The following is a 14207-nucleotide window of genomic DNA, read 5'->3' on the forward strand; positions in this document are numbered from 1 at the left end:
GGGTCGGATGCTGCCTTTCAGTGGAAAGTCTGGAAAAGAAAAAGTCCAGTGCAATGTATTGTACTCGTAGCCATGCTGTAAATATTCAAATAGCATTGTATATTTTTTTTTTAAGGTTCACGCCCTTAATATTTTACGAGCATTGTTCCGAGACACCCGTTTAGGCGAAAACATCATTCCTTATGTAGCAGATGGCACACAAGCAGCGATTCTTGGCTTTACATCCCCAGTATGGGCTGTAAGTACTTTTTTCCTTTTACTATTTATGTTGCTGGAGTGATGAGATATGTATTCATTATTTTGAGACGTGGATAGCAGACACTTGTTTGTACCATTCACTGTCTATAAGGCGCATCTTAAGTCTAGTACATTCTGACCCATAGACGTATGGTAACATTTCAATAATGTAGTAGTAGAACATGCATCCATCTGCCATTTGTTTCAAATTATTTATTATGGTTTCAATGTTGCCAAGTAGTTTGGCTTACATAAGCTCTAATTTTACAGCATTCCATTTTTTTGTTTGATCTCCTGTCATTTGTGTATTATTTTTCAAATGGATTGTGTCCTCCCAACGTATTCCACATCTTTGACATGTAATGTCCACAGCTGTGTACTTCGGAAACCTTTTCGGCAGATAGCGTCCTGAGTCGATGGTGTCAGGTCGATGTCCCTCGAAGGCCTCCGTCAAGGGCGATGTCGCCAGATGTTATAAGTAGGACGCATGGTGCCCGTAGCCTCAGTTCTGTTTTTTCCGCAAACGTGTTTGCTTTGGAGACTCAGTGCACCTTGTGCATTCCTTTTGAATATGTCTTCTTCTTCGACCCTTCCAACTCCGCGATCTGGCTTTAAGACTTGCCGGGACTGCAAGTCTAAGATGTCGATTACGAGCCTGCATCGCATTTGTTTGTGGTGCTTGGGTGAGAGACATGACACAGACGACTGTACCAAATGCCAGTCACTGGCTGCTAAGGCCTTGCAGGAGCATAAGGGGAAGCTTCAGGTAGGTAGGGGTTCTAAAGCCATTAAATCTCATAAACCATTTAAGGGGATATCCACCGATGATTTGAGGGGCGACTCTCCGCGTCTGAAGGAGTCGTGGGGATCTCGATCCCGGAGTGGTTCCTGCTGTTCGTCGTCCTTGTCTCGGCATTCCAGGAAGCGCTGTGACCGGTCGCCTTCCCCGTCCTCCTCGGAGGATGGTGCCCTGAGGAAAGTGGCTTGTCCTACGAAGTCCTTGACTCCGGAGGAGTCGGCAGCCTTCAGGAAGCAGATGCTGGCGATTTTCCAATCCCAGGACACAGTACCGTCTGCGCCTTCTCAAGAAGCCGGAAAGGAACGGTCTCGATCCGTGGCTCGTGCGCCTTCGGGCTCGGGTCCTCGGCGCGATTCTCATCGGGAGCCTTTGAGGTCACATTTGGACAAGGTTCAGGGTGATCGCCAGAGACGTGCTTCCAGATCTCGGTCCTCGCCCCCAGGTGAGACCGCAGAAGTCTGGTAAGGGCTCGAGGTCGGTGCCATGTCCATCGGATACAGATGTCGAAGCTCTGCCTTCACACAAGCCCTCAGCGCCGTTGTCAACGTAGACGCCGAAGCCGTCGTCACCCTCAACGCCTTCTGGGCCTTTTGGCCGGAATTTGCTGATGGAGGTCCCTGGTACGGTGGATCCTCCGAGGAAGGCTACTTCCAAGTCTGTGAGGTCTGTTAAGGACTCCTGACCCCCTTCTGTCCCGAGGCAGGAGTTTTTCCTCCCTCTGGATGACATCTATGAGGAGGAGGAGAGGTCAGATTTAGAATTTGACCCTGTTAAGCTTGATGTGGCTCCTGTCTTTTCCGGGGACAGTCAGTTGGAAGAGTTACGACAATCTCTTCGTGATGCCAGTGGCTTGGACACTTCTCCTGAGGTGGAGTTTGGCAGACCTGAGACTGGGGCTCATACTGCGTCATCCAACAGGTGACTGATGGCCAGGGTCACCGAGTATCTTGGTTGGTCTAATCCTCCAGAAGCTTTTGTTCAGGATGACTTAACAGATATTTTGGATCAAGGTCCGTCCTCTGACCCGGTGTTACCTTTTCATTTGACGTTGCTTGGCAGACACCGAAATCTCTTCCGGCCGTTAACAAATAGTCAACTATAAAATACCGCCCTTCCCGTAGCGACCCCAGCTACCTTTCATCTCACCCTACTCCCGAGAGTTTGGTGGGTCAGACAGCTACGGCCACCTCGAGGCAGGCGACGTACCCTACCATCCCTCCAGATAGGGACGACAAACGCTTCGACAGTTGGGCACGCAAGGTGTTTTCTGCATGGGGTATGGCTCTGAAGTCAGCCAACTCCACTTGTGCCTTAGCAAGATTTTCACACACTCTGTGGAATTGTGTTTCTCTAGCGGCTGAGCATATTCCCAAAGGGGAAGAATGGGATGGGTTCATTGCTCTCGTGCAGGATGGCAAGGATGCCATGTGTGAATCCATCCAGTTATGTTTGGACACGGCCGACAGTGTTAGCCGGTCCATAGCTGCGAGCACAGTTATACGCAGATTTGCGTGGTTGCGGAAGTCGGGTTTTGCTCCGGATGTGCAAGCCTGTCTTTTGAACATTGCCTTTGATGGCGCACATTTGTTTGGCAGCAAGTTTGAAGGGGAGGTTCTTTTTGTTACTACTCCTCCTTTGGTAGAAGGAGAGGAGCCGCCATTCAAAGTGGTCAGCGTAAAAGTACCCATGCTGGTCAGGGAAATCGAGTGCCAAAGCTGCTTAGGCAGCTGCCTCTTTGCCTTCAGGCAGTACCGCAGCCACACCAAAACAATCATGAGGCCATGTCCCATTGTTCGCTGGTTGGGGGCACACTGTCTCAGCATCTCGAAGAATGGAGAGCTATTACTTCAAATGCGTGGGCTCTGGATACAATAGCCCACGGCTACTGCCTTCCCTTCCTAACGCTGCCTCACGACAATCCACCGGGGAATCTCGCTTTGAAGCTTCCAGATCCGCTCCTTGTGCAGGAAATCTTGACCCTGCTGGAGAAAGGCGTGATAGAACTGGTGGCTGTAGCGGAGAGGAACAAGGGATGGTATTCTCCATATTATTTTATTCCAAAGGAAGACGGGGGATTGAGACCCATCTTGGACTTGCGTTGGTTGAACAAACTTCTTAGGAAGGACAAGTTCAAGATGGTCACTTTCTCAGGTCCTCCAGGCCCTTCAATTTCAGGATTAGTTGGTGTCTCTGGACCTACAGGATGCCTACTTTGATGTGCCAATTCATCCAAAGCACAGAAAGTACCTGAGGTTTGCAGCTGGTGACTCTCACTTTAGGTTTTGGGTCCTGCCATTCGGATTGACCTGCGCCTGAGGGTCTTCACCAAGCTAATGCTGGTGGTGGCAGCGTATCTCAGGCAAAGGGGGATTCACGTCTACCCCTACCTGGACGGCTGGCTGATCCGTGCGCGTTCTCCTGAGCAAGCGATGGATCATCTTGGTCTCACCTGTCGCTCCCTCCACAAGCTGGGCTTCTCCCTCAACTTCAAGAAGTCACATCTGACAACTTCCCAACAGCTCCAGTACATCGGATCTGTGTTGGACACATCCTTGGAGGGAGTGCTCGCCTCCCAAGTTGAGGGCTCATCATATTGTGCAGATGGTGGACAAGTTTCAACATGCCCAGAGTCTCCCGGCTTTCAAATTCTTGAGGTTGCTCGGCCTCATGGCATCCTGCATTTTTCTGGTGCCAGAGGCCAGACTGAGGATGAGGTCCTCAGTCTGGCCAATGGGTCCTCAACATGCAGTGGTCACAATTCTCAGGCAAGATGTCGGATCCCGTTCAGATTCCACTCTCTGTCCCACAGGATCTGCTGTGGTGGGCCAATGAGTGGAACCTGATGAAGGGGGAGCCGTTTTGGCAACCGTGGCCAGAGGTGACAGTAATGATGGAAGCTTCCTTCACAGGATGGGGAGCTCATGCCGAAGATTTGACCGCCAGCGGTCATTGGTCTCGGTCTGAGTCCAAACTCCACATCAACATGTTAGAACTGAGGGACATCAGGCTGGCCCTGAAGGCTTTTCTGCAGTCTGTTTGGTGGAAGTGTGTCCTGATCATGACGGACAATACAGTGGCCATGCATTAGCTCAACAAAAAAGGTGGGGGTAGGGTCACTCCCGTTGTGCAGAGAGACGATGCAGCTCTCGTTCTGGGCCATCCAGCAGGGAATATCCCTCTCTGCAGTTCATCTGGCGGAGAGGAAAATGCGGCAGAGGACGCTCTGAGCAGGCAGAGCACGATCTCTCACGAGTGGGAGTTGGCTCTGGAAGTCCTTCTGGAGATCTTCGCCCTTTGGGGAACCCCACAAGTGGATCTCTTCGCGACCATTGCCAATCGGAAGTGCGAGAGATTCTGCTCAAGGGAATTTCCTCTGAGAGGAGCCTTAGGAGACGCCTTTGCCGTGGATTGGTCATTCCCACTTCTGTACGCATTTCCTCTGGTCCCCGTCATTTCTCAAGTGTTAAAGAGGTTGCGGGGGTTCGGATCCCACATGATCGTCATTGCTCCGGATTGGGCCAGGAGAGCGTGGTACCCGGACCTTCTAGAATGTCCATCTGCCATCCACACCGTCTTCCCTACCGAGAGGATCTGCTCTCACGCGAGGGGGGTCGGGTCCTCCATCCAGAGGTCAAGACTCTCAACCTTCACGCTTGGTATCTGAAATGTTGAGGTATAACGATTGGGACCTCCCGGATGACGTGATGGAGGTGTTGCTTTCGGCCAGGCGGCCAGCAACAAAATCCCTGTACCGTTGCCGTTGGCGTAAGTTTTGCGACTGGTGCTGAGGACAAAATGTTGATCCTTTTCAGTGTTCCATTCCCATGGTTCTACTTTCTTGCTTTCTTTGGCCCACAAGTAGGTACCATTAAAGGTTACCTGGCAGCGCTGTCCATCTTCAAGCGCTCGTCTGAAGAATGTTCTTATTTTAAGATTCCTTTGATTTCCCAATTTCTTAAAGGGCTCACTAATGTGTTCCTTCAGTCCCCGTTCCAGGTGCCGGTTTGGGATCTGAATTTGGTTTTGAAATTCCTGATGGGCGCTCCATTTGAACCTTTGCACTCTTGTCCTTTGAGACTGTTGTCTTTCAAGACGGTGTTCTTGGTTGCGGTTAGTTCCGCTCGCAGAGTGAGTGAATTGCAGGCACTTTCATCTAAGCCGCCCTTTACTGTGTTCCCCAAGGATAGGCTTGTACTGAGGGTACGTCCTTCCTTTCTACCTAAGGTGGTATCTGGATTTCATTTAAGCCAGAAAGTCGCTCTTCCGTCTTTCTAGATTGGACCCTAGGAGAGCTCTGAGTTTTTATATTTCTAGGATGTTCGGGGTCAGAGTGGACGATCAACTCTTTGTGGGGTATGCTGGACACCGATTGGGCCAGGCTGTTAGCAAACAGACCTTGTCCATGTGGATTATCCTCACCATTAATGAATACTACCAATTGGTGGGCAAGGACCCTCCTGAAGGGTTGCAAGCTCATTCCACTAGGGGCGTGGCTACTTCCACAGCCCTGCAGCGGGGAGTTCCTATTAGGAATATTTGTGACGCAGCCACATGGGCTTCTATCCACACCTTTGTCAAACATTGCTCCCTGGATATGATCCATGGTCAAGATATGGTCTTTGGTAAGGCGGTTCTTTATTCTCCAGCATGGGGTCTGGTATGGATTCACATGCTCATGAATATTCCCCGTCGTCAGGCTGGGAATCCTCGGTAAAGAAAAAATCAGTATCAGTTTCGTTTCTGATCTGACTTTCGTAGTAGTAACCAATCACTGATTTCGAGGGGATTGGGTCCTCCGACGCATTCCATATCTATGACATGTAATCACCACAGCTGTGCTGCTTCGGAAACTTTTTTCGGCGTCTGCGTCCTGCGTCGATGACGTCGATGCGCCGTCGTCGAGGACCTCCTCCGACGTCATCCGATGTGATAAGTAGGACGCACAACGCCCGTAGCCTCAGTTCCGTTTTTTCCGCGAACGTGTTGCTTCGTGATTCTCGGTTCACGCCTCGACTCTTTGGAGTTCTGTTCTTCTCGGTTCTTCGAACCTGTTCGTTTTGTGAAAATCCTTTGTGTGAAGATGTCTTCTACTTCGTCTTCGACCCCGCGTCCGGGTTTCAAGAAGTGCGGGGAGTGAGGGTCCAAGATGTCGGTGACAGACTCGCACGACGCCTGCCTCTAGTGCCTCGGGGAGGCCCACGACACGGATGACTGTATCGACTGCCAGTCGCTCACGTCCAAAGCCTTACACGAACGTAAGAAGAAGTTGTCGGTAGGTCGGGTGTCCAAGCCCAGGAAGTCGAAGTCTGCGGGGCTTTCGACGGATGATTCGAGGGGTGACTCTCCGCGTCATCGTCGGAAGTCTCGTGGGTCTCCTTCTAGGAGTCGGTCTCGCCACTCCTCAGCCTCTTTGAGGCATTCTCGGAAGCGCCGACACCGGTCGTCTTCCAGGTCCTCTTCGGAGGACTCTGCCCGGCACGTCGCTTACCCCACCAGCCGTGCGACGCTGGAGGAATGGGCTTCCTTCGGGAAGAAAATGCTGGCGATTCTTGAGTCTCAGGGTACTATGCCGTCCGCGCCCCCGAGTGGGGTCGGTCGTGAGAGGTCGAGAGACACCGCTCGCAAGAGTGGTCGGCACAGGTCACGGAAGAGGTCCCGTTCGGACAAGGAGACTCGTTCTCGACGTACCCGTTCCAGGTCCCGGTCCTCGACGCGTTCGAGACCGTGTGCACCTGTGAGGTCTTCGAGGAAGACATCGACGTCTGAGGCGTCGAGGGCGTCGACAGGCTTTCTCGAGGCTCCGGCTCCGAGGACGTCGTCGAAGCCGTCGACGCTCAGGTTGTTGAGGGACACGCTCCAGGCTCCGGCTTCGAGGGCTGTGTCCACGCCGCCGTTGCTGGAGGCGCTGCATCTGACGTCGACGCCGATTTCCTCGACGCCGATCCTCTCGGCACCGATGCCAGTTCTCTCGACGACGGCGCCAATTCGCTCGACGCCGGCGCCGATTCGCTCAACGCCATCGACGCCTTTCGTGTCGGAGGTACCCCGTGGCATGGGAGAACCCCCTAGGAAGGCTCTGGTTAAGAGCAAACACTCTCGGGTGCCTTCTTTTCGCCTCCTGGACTATATTTCAGAGGCGGATGAGGATTCTGATGGCCTGGTTCCTAGTCAGGTTCCAGATGAAATTGTCTCGGGCCATAGTCAGTTTGACGATTTGAGACAGTCGCTGCATGATGCCAGTGGACTGGACACCTCTCCGGAGGTGGAGTTTTGTAGGCCTGAGCTTGGCTCTCATGCCGATTCCTCGTACCGGCGCCTTATGGCTAGGGTTTCTGAGTACTTGGGATGGTCTGCTCCCCCAGGGGAGTTTGTGCAGGATGATCTGACGGACATCCTTGATGTTGGTCCCCCAACTGATCCGGTACTGCCGTTCCATATGGCTTTACAGAGAAGGGTGGCGGCGGCTTGGACTGCTCCGGAGAGTCTCCCGGCGGTGGGCAGATCCTTGTCGCGAAAATACCGTCCAGCCAGTAGCGACCCCTGCTACTTGACCAGGCACCCTACTCCGGAGAGTTTGGTGGTGCAGGCGGCCACGGCCCCGGCAAAGCAGGCGTCGTACCCTACCATCCCTCCTGATAGGGACGACAAACGTGTTGATGGCTGGGCGAAGAAAGTGTTTTCTTCTGGTGGTATGGCGCTTCAGGCGGCCAACTCCATTTGTGCCTTGTCTCGTGTCACACACACTCTGTGGAACTGTGTTGCGTTAGCAGCTGAACATATTCCCGAAGGGGACGAACGGGATGGTTTCCTTGCTATGGTCCAGGATGGTAAGGATGCCATGTGTGAGTCCGTTCAGTCGGGTTTGGACCTAGCTGAATGCGTCAGTAGGTCCATGGCGGCGAGCACCGTGATACGCAGGTTTGCATGGTTGCGGAAGTCGGGGTTTGCTCCTGATGTGCAGTCTAGGCTCCTCAACATGCCCTTTGACGGTGAACACCTTTTTGGCCGCAAGGCTGACGAGAGCCTTGAGAGGTTGCAGACCTCGAAAGCTGCAGCGAAGTCGTTGGGCGCTGCAGTTCGCCAACCTCTGCCTTTTCGTCCTAGGGGACAGCAGTGGAGGGGTGGTTCCTTTCGCTATTACTCGTCCTTCAGTAAAGCGAGAGGAGCTGGCTGTCAAAGAGGCCAACGCAGGGGTACCAGAGGTGGACGACAGGGTACCCGTGGTGCCAAGGCCGCTCGGGCAGTTGCCTCTTTGCCCTCAGGTAACGCCGCGGCCGCTCCCACTCAGTCATGAGGCCATGTCCCATGGTTCGCCGGTTGGGGGAAGGCTGGCGCAGCATCTTGTAGAGTGGCAAGCCATTACTTCAGATGTGTGGGTTCTGGAGATCATAACCCATGGCTACTGTCTTCCTTTTCGGCACAGGCCTCGCGACAATCCACCGGGAACCTCTCTTTGCAGAGTTCCGGATCCGCTCCTTGCGCAGGAAATTCAAGCCCTGCTGGAGAAAAGCGCCATAGAACTGGTGCCTGTAGCGGAGAGGAACATGGGATGGTATTCCCCTTATTTTTCGTTTCGAAGAAAGATGGGGGATTGAGACCCATCATGGACTTGCGCCGTTTGAACAAACTCCTCAGGAAGGACAAGTTCAAGATGGTTACTCTCTCTCAAGTCCTCCAGGCCCTTCAGCTTCAGGACTGGTTGGTGTCACTCGACCTCAAGGATGCTTACTTCCATGTGCCGATCCATCCCAAGCACAGGAAGTACCTGAGGTTCGCGGTTGGCGACTCGCACTTTCAGTTTCGGGTCCTGCCGTTCGGATTGACCTCCGCCCGAGGGTTTTCACCAAGCTCATGGTGGTGGTGGCAGCGCATCTCAGGCAAGGGGGGATTCACGTCTACCCCTACCTGGACGATTGGTTGATCAGGGAGAGCTCTCCCGAGCAAGTCCTGGATCATCTGTCCGTCGCCTGCCACTCCCTTCACAGGCTGGGCTTCTCCCTCAATTTAAAGAAGTCCCATTTGACGCCAACACAGCGGCTCCAGTACATTGGAACAGTGCTCGACACTTCCCTGGGGCAGTGTTTTCCTCCCCAGGTGAGGGCTCTTCACATTCAGCAGATGGTGCACACGTTTCAGCATGCCCAGACGCTCCCAGCGTTCGAGTTCTTGAGGCTGCTCGGCCTCATGGCATCCTGCATTCTTCTGGTGCCAGAGGCTCGCCTGCGGATGAGATCTTTGCAGTGGGCGCTCAAGACGCAATGGTCGCAGTCCTCCGGCAGGATGTCGGACCCAGTTCAGGCGCCGCCCTCGGTCGCCCGGGACCTTCTGTGGTGGGCCGTCGAAGGCAACTTGATGAAGGGGGCTCCTTTTTGGCTTCCCTGGCCGGAGGTGACGATCGTGACGGATGCATCCCTCACGGGTTGGGGAGCTCATGCCAACGGGCTGACAGTCAGCGGTCGTTGGTCTCCGTCGGAGTCCAGACTCCATATCAATCTGTTGGAGCTGAGGGCCGTCAGGCTAGCCCTGAAGGCTTTTCTGCCGACTGTGCGAGGAAAGAGTGTCCTGATCCTGACGGACAACACAGTGGCCATGCACTACCTCAACAAAAAGGGGGGGGCAGGGTCACTTCCTCTGTGCAGGGAGGCGATGCAGCTCGAGTTCTGGGCCATCCAGCAGGAAGTTTCGATCTCGGCAGTTCATCTGGCCGGAGACGAAAACGTGACAGCGGACGCTCTGAGCAGGCAGAGCACGATCTCTCACGAGTGGGAGTTGGCTCAGGAGATTCTCCTGGAGATCTTCGCCCTTTGGGGGACCCCTCAAGTGGATCTCTTCGCCTCCAGTGTCAACCGGAAGTGCGAAAGGTTTTGCTCGAGGGAATTTCCTCCAAAAGGGGCCTTGGGAGACGCGTTTGTGGTGGAGTGGTCGTTCCTGCTGCTGTACGCGTTTCCTCCAGTCCCCGTCATCCCGCAAGTGCTGCGGAGGTTACGGAAGTTCGGTTCCCGGATGATCCTCATTGCTCCGGCGTGGGCTCGGAGGACGTGGTACCCGGACCTTCTCGACTTGTCCATCTGCCCTCCGCGTCGTCTTCCCTACCGAGACGATCTGCTCTCACGGGAGGGGGGTCAGGTTCTCCATCCAGAGGTCAGATCCCTCAACCTTCACGCTTGGCTTCTGAAAGGTTGAGGTATATGGATTGGGATCTCCCTGAAGACGTGATGGAGGTGTTGCTTTCGGCCCGAAGGCCAGCAACTAAGTCTCTGTACCGTTGCCGTTGGCGTAAGTTCTGCGACTGGTGCCGAGTTCAGAATGTGGATCCTTTTGCATGTGACATCCCCATGGTTCTGTCCTTTTTACTTTCTTTGGCCCACAGGGGCTTGCAAGTGGGTACCATTAAAGGTTACCTTGCGGCGCTGTCCATCTTTAAGCGCTCGTCTGAAGAGTGTTCTTACTTTAAAATCCCTTTAATTTCACAGTTTCTGAAAGGGCTCACTAATTTGTTCCCTCCGTCACCTTTCCTGGTGCCCGGTTGGGATTTAAACCTTGTTCTTAAGTTTCTTATGGGTGCTCCGTTTGAGCCTTTACATTCTTGCCCTTTGAAGCTGTTAACTCTGAAAACTGTGTTTTTAGTTCCGGTTACTTCCGCTCGCAGAGTGAGTGAGTTACAGGCACTTTCAGTTAAGCCACCCTTCACTGTATTTCACAGGGTTGTGCTTAGAGTTCGTCCTTCTTTTCTTCCGAAGGTAGTGACGGAATTTCATTTGGCCCAGAAGGTTGTTCTTCCGGCATTCTATCCTCCTCCGCATCCTGGTAAGGAAGAGGAGAGGCTCCATAGGCTTGATCCTAGGAGAGCTTTAAGCTTTTATGTTTCACGCATGTCCCGGGTCAGAGTGGACGATCAACTCTTTATTGGTTACGCTGGAAAGCGTTTAGGGCAAGCTGTGACGAAACAGACTTTGTCTCGCTGGATTATTTTGGCCATCTCGGAGTGCTACCGCTTGGCGGGTAAGGACCCACCGGCTGGCTTGCGGGCCCATTCTACCAGGGGCATGGCTGCATCTACTGCCCTGCAGAGGGGTGTTCCTATTCGCAACATCTTTGATGCAGCCACCTGGGCTTCAGTACATACATTTGTACGTCACTATTCCCTTGATTCCATCCGAGCAAAGGATCTGGCCTTTGGCAAGGCGGTCCTTTGCTCTGCTATTTGATTGACTATTCTAAATTTTGATTTTAAATTCTTTCCCTCTTCCTTGCTCTGGTACTGCTTTGGGAGTCTGTCATAGATATGGAATACGTCAGAGGACCCAATCCCCTCGAAGAACAAGTTACTTTCTTACCTGGTAACGTTCTTTCGATGGGATGGTCCGACGACGTATTCCATGTCGCTCCCGCCTTGCCTTCCCCGCTGCAGAATTTCTTTTGCGATTGCAGCTTACGTTCCGCAAGGCTTTGTGTCTGGCTGGCAGTTGACTAATGTCACACGTTCTGGGGGAAAAAACTACAACTGAGGCTACGGGCATCGTGCGTCCTACTTATCACATCGGATGATGTCGGACGTCGGAGGAGGTCCTCGACGACGGCGCATCGACGTCATCGACGCAGGACGCAGACGCCGAAAAAAGTTTCCGAAGCAGCACAGCTGTGGTGATTACATGTCATAGATATGGAATACGTCGTCGGACCATCCCATCGAAAGAACGTTACCAGGTAAGAAAGTAACTTGTTCTTCTGCGTCATACTGACCACAGCCAATGACTGCCCTCTCCCTAAGCCCCGCTCCTGGCAGCCATCCTCAGATTTTTACCGCACATCAAGTGTTGGGATCCTCGTGCTATTGCTCTCGAGCTTTAGTGCGTTTTCACGCTTTTTTCATAGGAAAATTCTCTCTTTTTTCGGTCAAAGTGCCTCAAGCTCCACCGTTTCTATATCCGATCTACGGGGACCCGTGTCGGATTCTTCTACGCCCCTCAAGGGTGAAGATTTCGTCGAGCCACGCTTTTGGAGGACTCCAGAACTTTCTCAGGCCCATCTCGGACATGGCCCAGGAGAAGGGAAGCTCGACGCCCGGGAAGCTGTTCAGGGTCTGCCCTGCATGCCAGCTTCAGAATGTCTTGAAGGAGGACGAACACTCCCTTTGCCTCTACTGCATGCATGAGGACAAAACGCACGTGGAGAAGGACTGTGCGTTTTGCGGAAACATGTCGGAGTGGACCATAAAGGACCGCCATCTGAGTCTCGCCAACTGGCTGGAAGGGAAGAGCCCGTCAGGCGAGAAAAAGAAGAAGTGTGAGCGGTCTTCTAAGACCTTTGAGGGCGCCCCGGCGACGGGGGCCCAACAGAAGGCCAAGCACTGCAAGTCCGCAGGCACCGGGAGCGCCGAATGGTCGGGCTCTTCAGTTGCCAGGCAGGGCGCAACCTCCCCGGCGCCACCAACCACGAGCCAACGCTCTGGCTCGGGTAAGAGGAAGTCCGAGCACCCAGGGAAGCTTCTGGAGAGGCCCCGGTCGAGCTTGAAGGCCAATTCGGAGGGGGAGCGAGGCGGTGACCCCCCCCCAAGGAGAAGGCGGTGAGCGCACCTAAGGTGACAAAAATCTTGATCCACCCGGCCAAGGCCTCTATCGAGACAGTCGCGGCGGCCCTGGCTCAGCCTGTGGATGCTACACCAGTGGAGGCGACCTCGGGGCCCAGAATCTCCCTGCCACCGCGGAGGGAGTCCTCTTTCAAGCCCATCGACAGGACCCCCGTGAAACCTCCAGAGAAGAAAAAGGGGGGGCAGGAGGCCTTCGTGGATTCGGCCTCAACCTCTGAAGAGGAGCTGATCGAAGTCTTAAACCACGGCATTGGTATGGAGGAAGACCAGCCCATCGGGATGGACCCCGACGAGGGGGACGACGAGAACGTCGAGGGTACCGACAGGGTTCCTGTCCGCCTGTCGGAACCCCCCTCAACCAGTGCCGCAAGACAACTCGGCGGCCATTTTGTTGGCTATACAGTCCTTATGCTCGGAGATAAGGACGAGATTGCCGTTACCACCGATGGAGGAACCGCTCCCGACGGGGGACCCGGAGCCGGACCCTTCTGGGAGCCCTCCTAAGAGAAGAAGGATTCATCCTCCACCTCCTTTTCAACCATCGCACCCGTCTCAGCCCTCCTCCCCGTCCACGACCCGGGGAGATGACACGGGGACAGACACGGCCGCGACGGGTACAGATGACGAAGTTTACAGCGAGGATCCTCCGTCGTCACCTCCTCCCCGGGCTTCCCAGCCCGATGAGATTGGATTGTTTCATGCCATGATCGCCAGGGCATCCGAGCTTTTCCAGCTCTGCCCGGAAGAGAAGAAGGAGGAAGGCTTCCTTTTTCAGCGGCGCGAGACCAAGAGGAAGACGGTCCTCGCTGTACCCCTACTGGATGATATCTGGGATGAGGGTCTCTCCCTCCTCAAGAACCCATCCACAACGCCTTCGAGAAGGGATCGGTACGAGAAGAAGTACCGGGTCCCGGACGCGGCCCCCTTGTGCCTTCGGGCACAGCCTACCCCGGACTCAGTCGTCTCGGCGGCGCCAGGAAGAAAGCGGGGGGGGCATCGGCCTCCACGTCAACTTCCCCCCCGGACGGGCGAGGGAAAGAAATTGGACACGATGGGACGTAGAGTCATCTCATCAGCAGCGACGACGATTAAGGCTGCCAACGCCTTGGCTATCGTAGCACGCTACGACAGGGAGTTGTGGTACAAGATCGCCCCCCTGCTGGACTTCCTACTGGACGACAAGAGGGCTGAGGCCCTGGAGATCTTGCAAGAAGGGAAAGTGGCGTCGGACCACGCCATTACGGTAGCGACGGACATCGCTGATACTGTTTTTCGCCAGTTGGGCAACGGCGTGTGCCTTAGACGGCGTGGATGGCTCAAGGTAACAGACTTCCGGCAGGATGTGCAGACCAGAGTTTTGGACATGCCGTTCGACAGGAACAACCTGTTCGGGAAAACAGTGGACGATTCCCTGCAAGCCATCAAGGCGGACACGGAGACGGCCCGGGCTCTTGGTGTTCTCCAGCAACGACGGCCGCCCTTTCGGAGCACCGGAGGCAAGCAGGGTGCCTCCAAAGGTTCCGGCGGCGGATATTCCACCTACCGTCAAGCGGCCCGTTTGTCGTCACAGGAAGCCTAAAG

The 14207-nt window shown here is 54.3% G+C and overlaps 1 protein-coding gene across 3 annotated transcripts in view; it reads left to right on the forward strand.

Annotated features, from left to right (window-relative positions):
* THADA (THADA armadillo repeat containing) overlaps positions 1 to 14207 on the forward strand; it is a 2999906-nt gene that overhangs the window by 1682821 nt on the left and 1302878 nt on the right. For all 3 annotated transcript variants that reach the window (XM_069608464.1, XM_069608463.1, XM_069608465.1), the window contains exon 25: positions 116 to 238. In XM_069608464.1, coding sequence (XP_069464565.1) covers positions 116 to 238 — 123 coding nt within the window. The remainder of the gene's footprint in view (positions 1 to 115; positions 239 to 14207) is intronic.

The sequence above is a fragment of the Ambystoma mexicanum genome, chromosome 4q (assembly GCF_040938575.1).
Source record: "Ambystoma mexicanum isolate Mex_15411 chromosome 4q, UKY_AmexF1_1, whole genome shotgun sequence".
In the NCBI taxonomy this organism is placed as follows: domain Eukaryota; kingdom Metazoa; phylum Chordata; class Amphibia; order Caudata; family Ambystomatidae; genus Ambystoma; species Ambystoma mexicanum.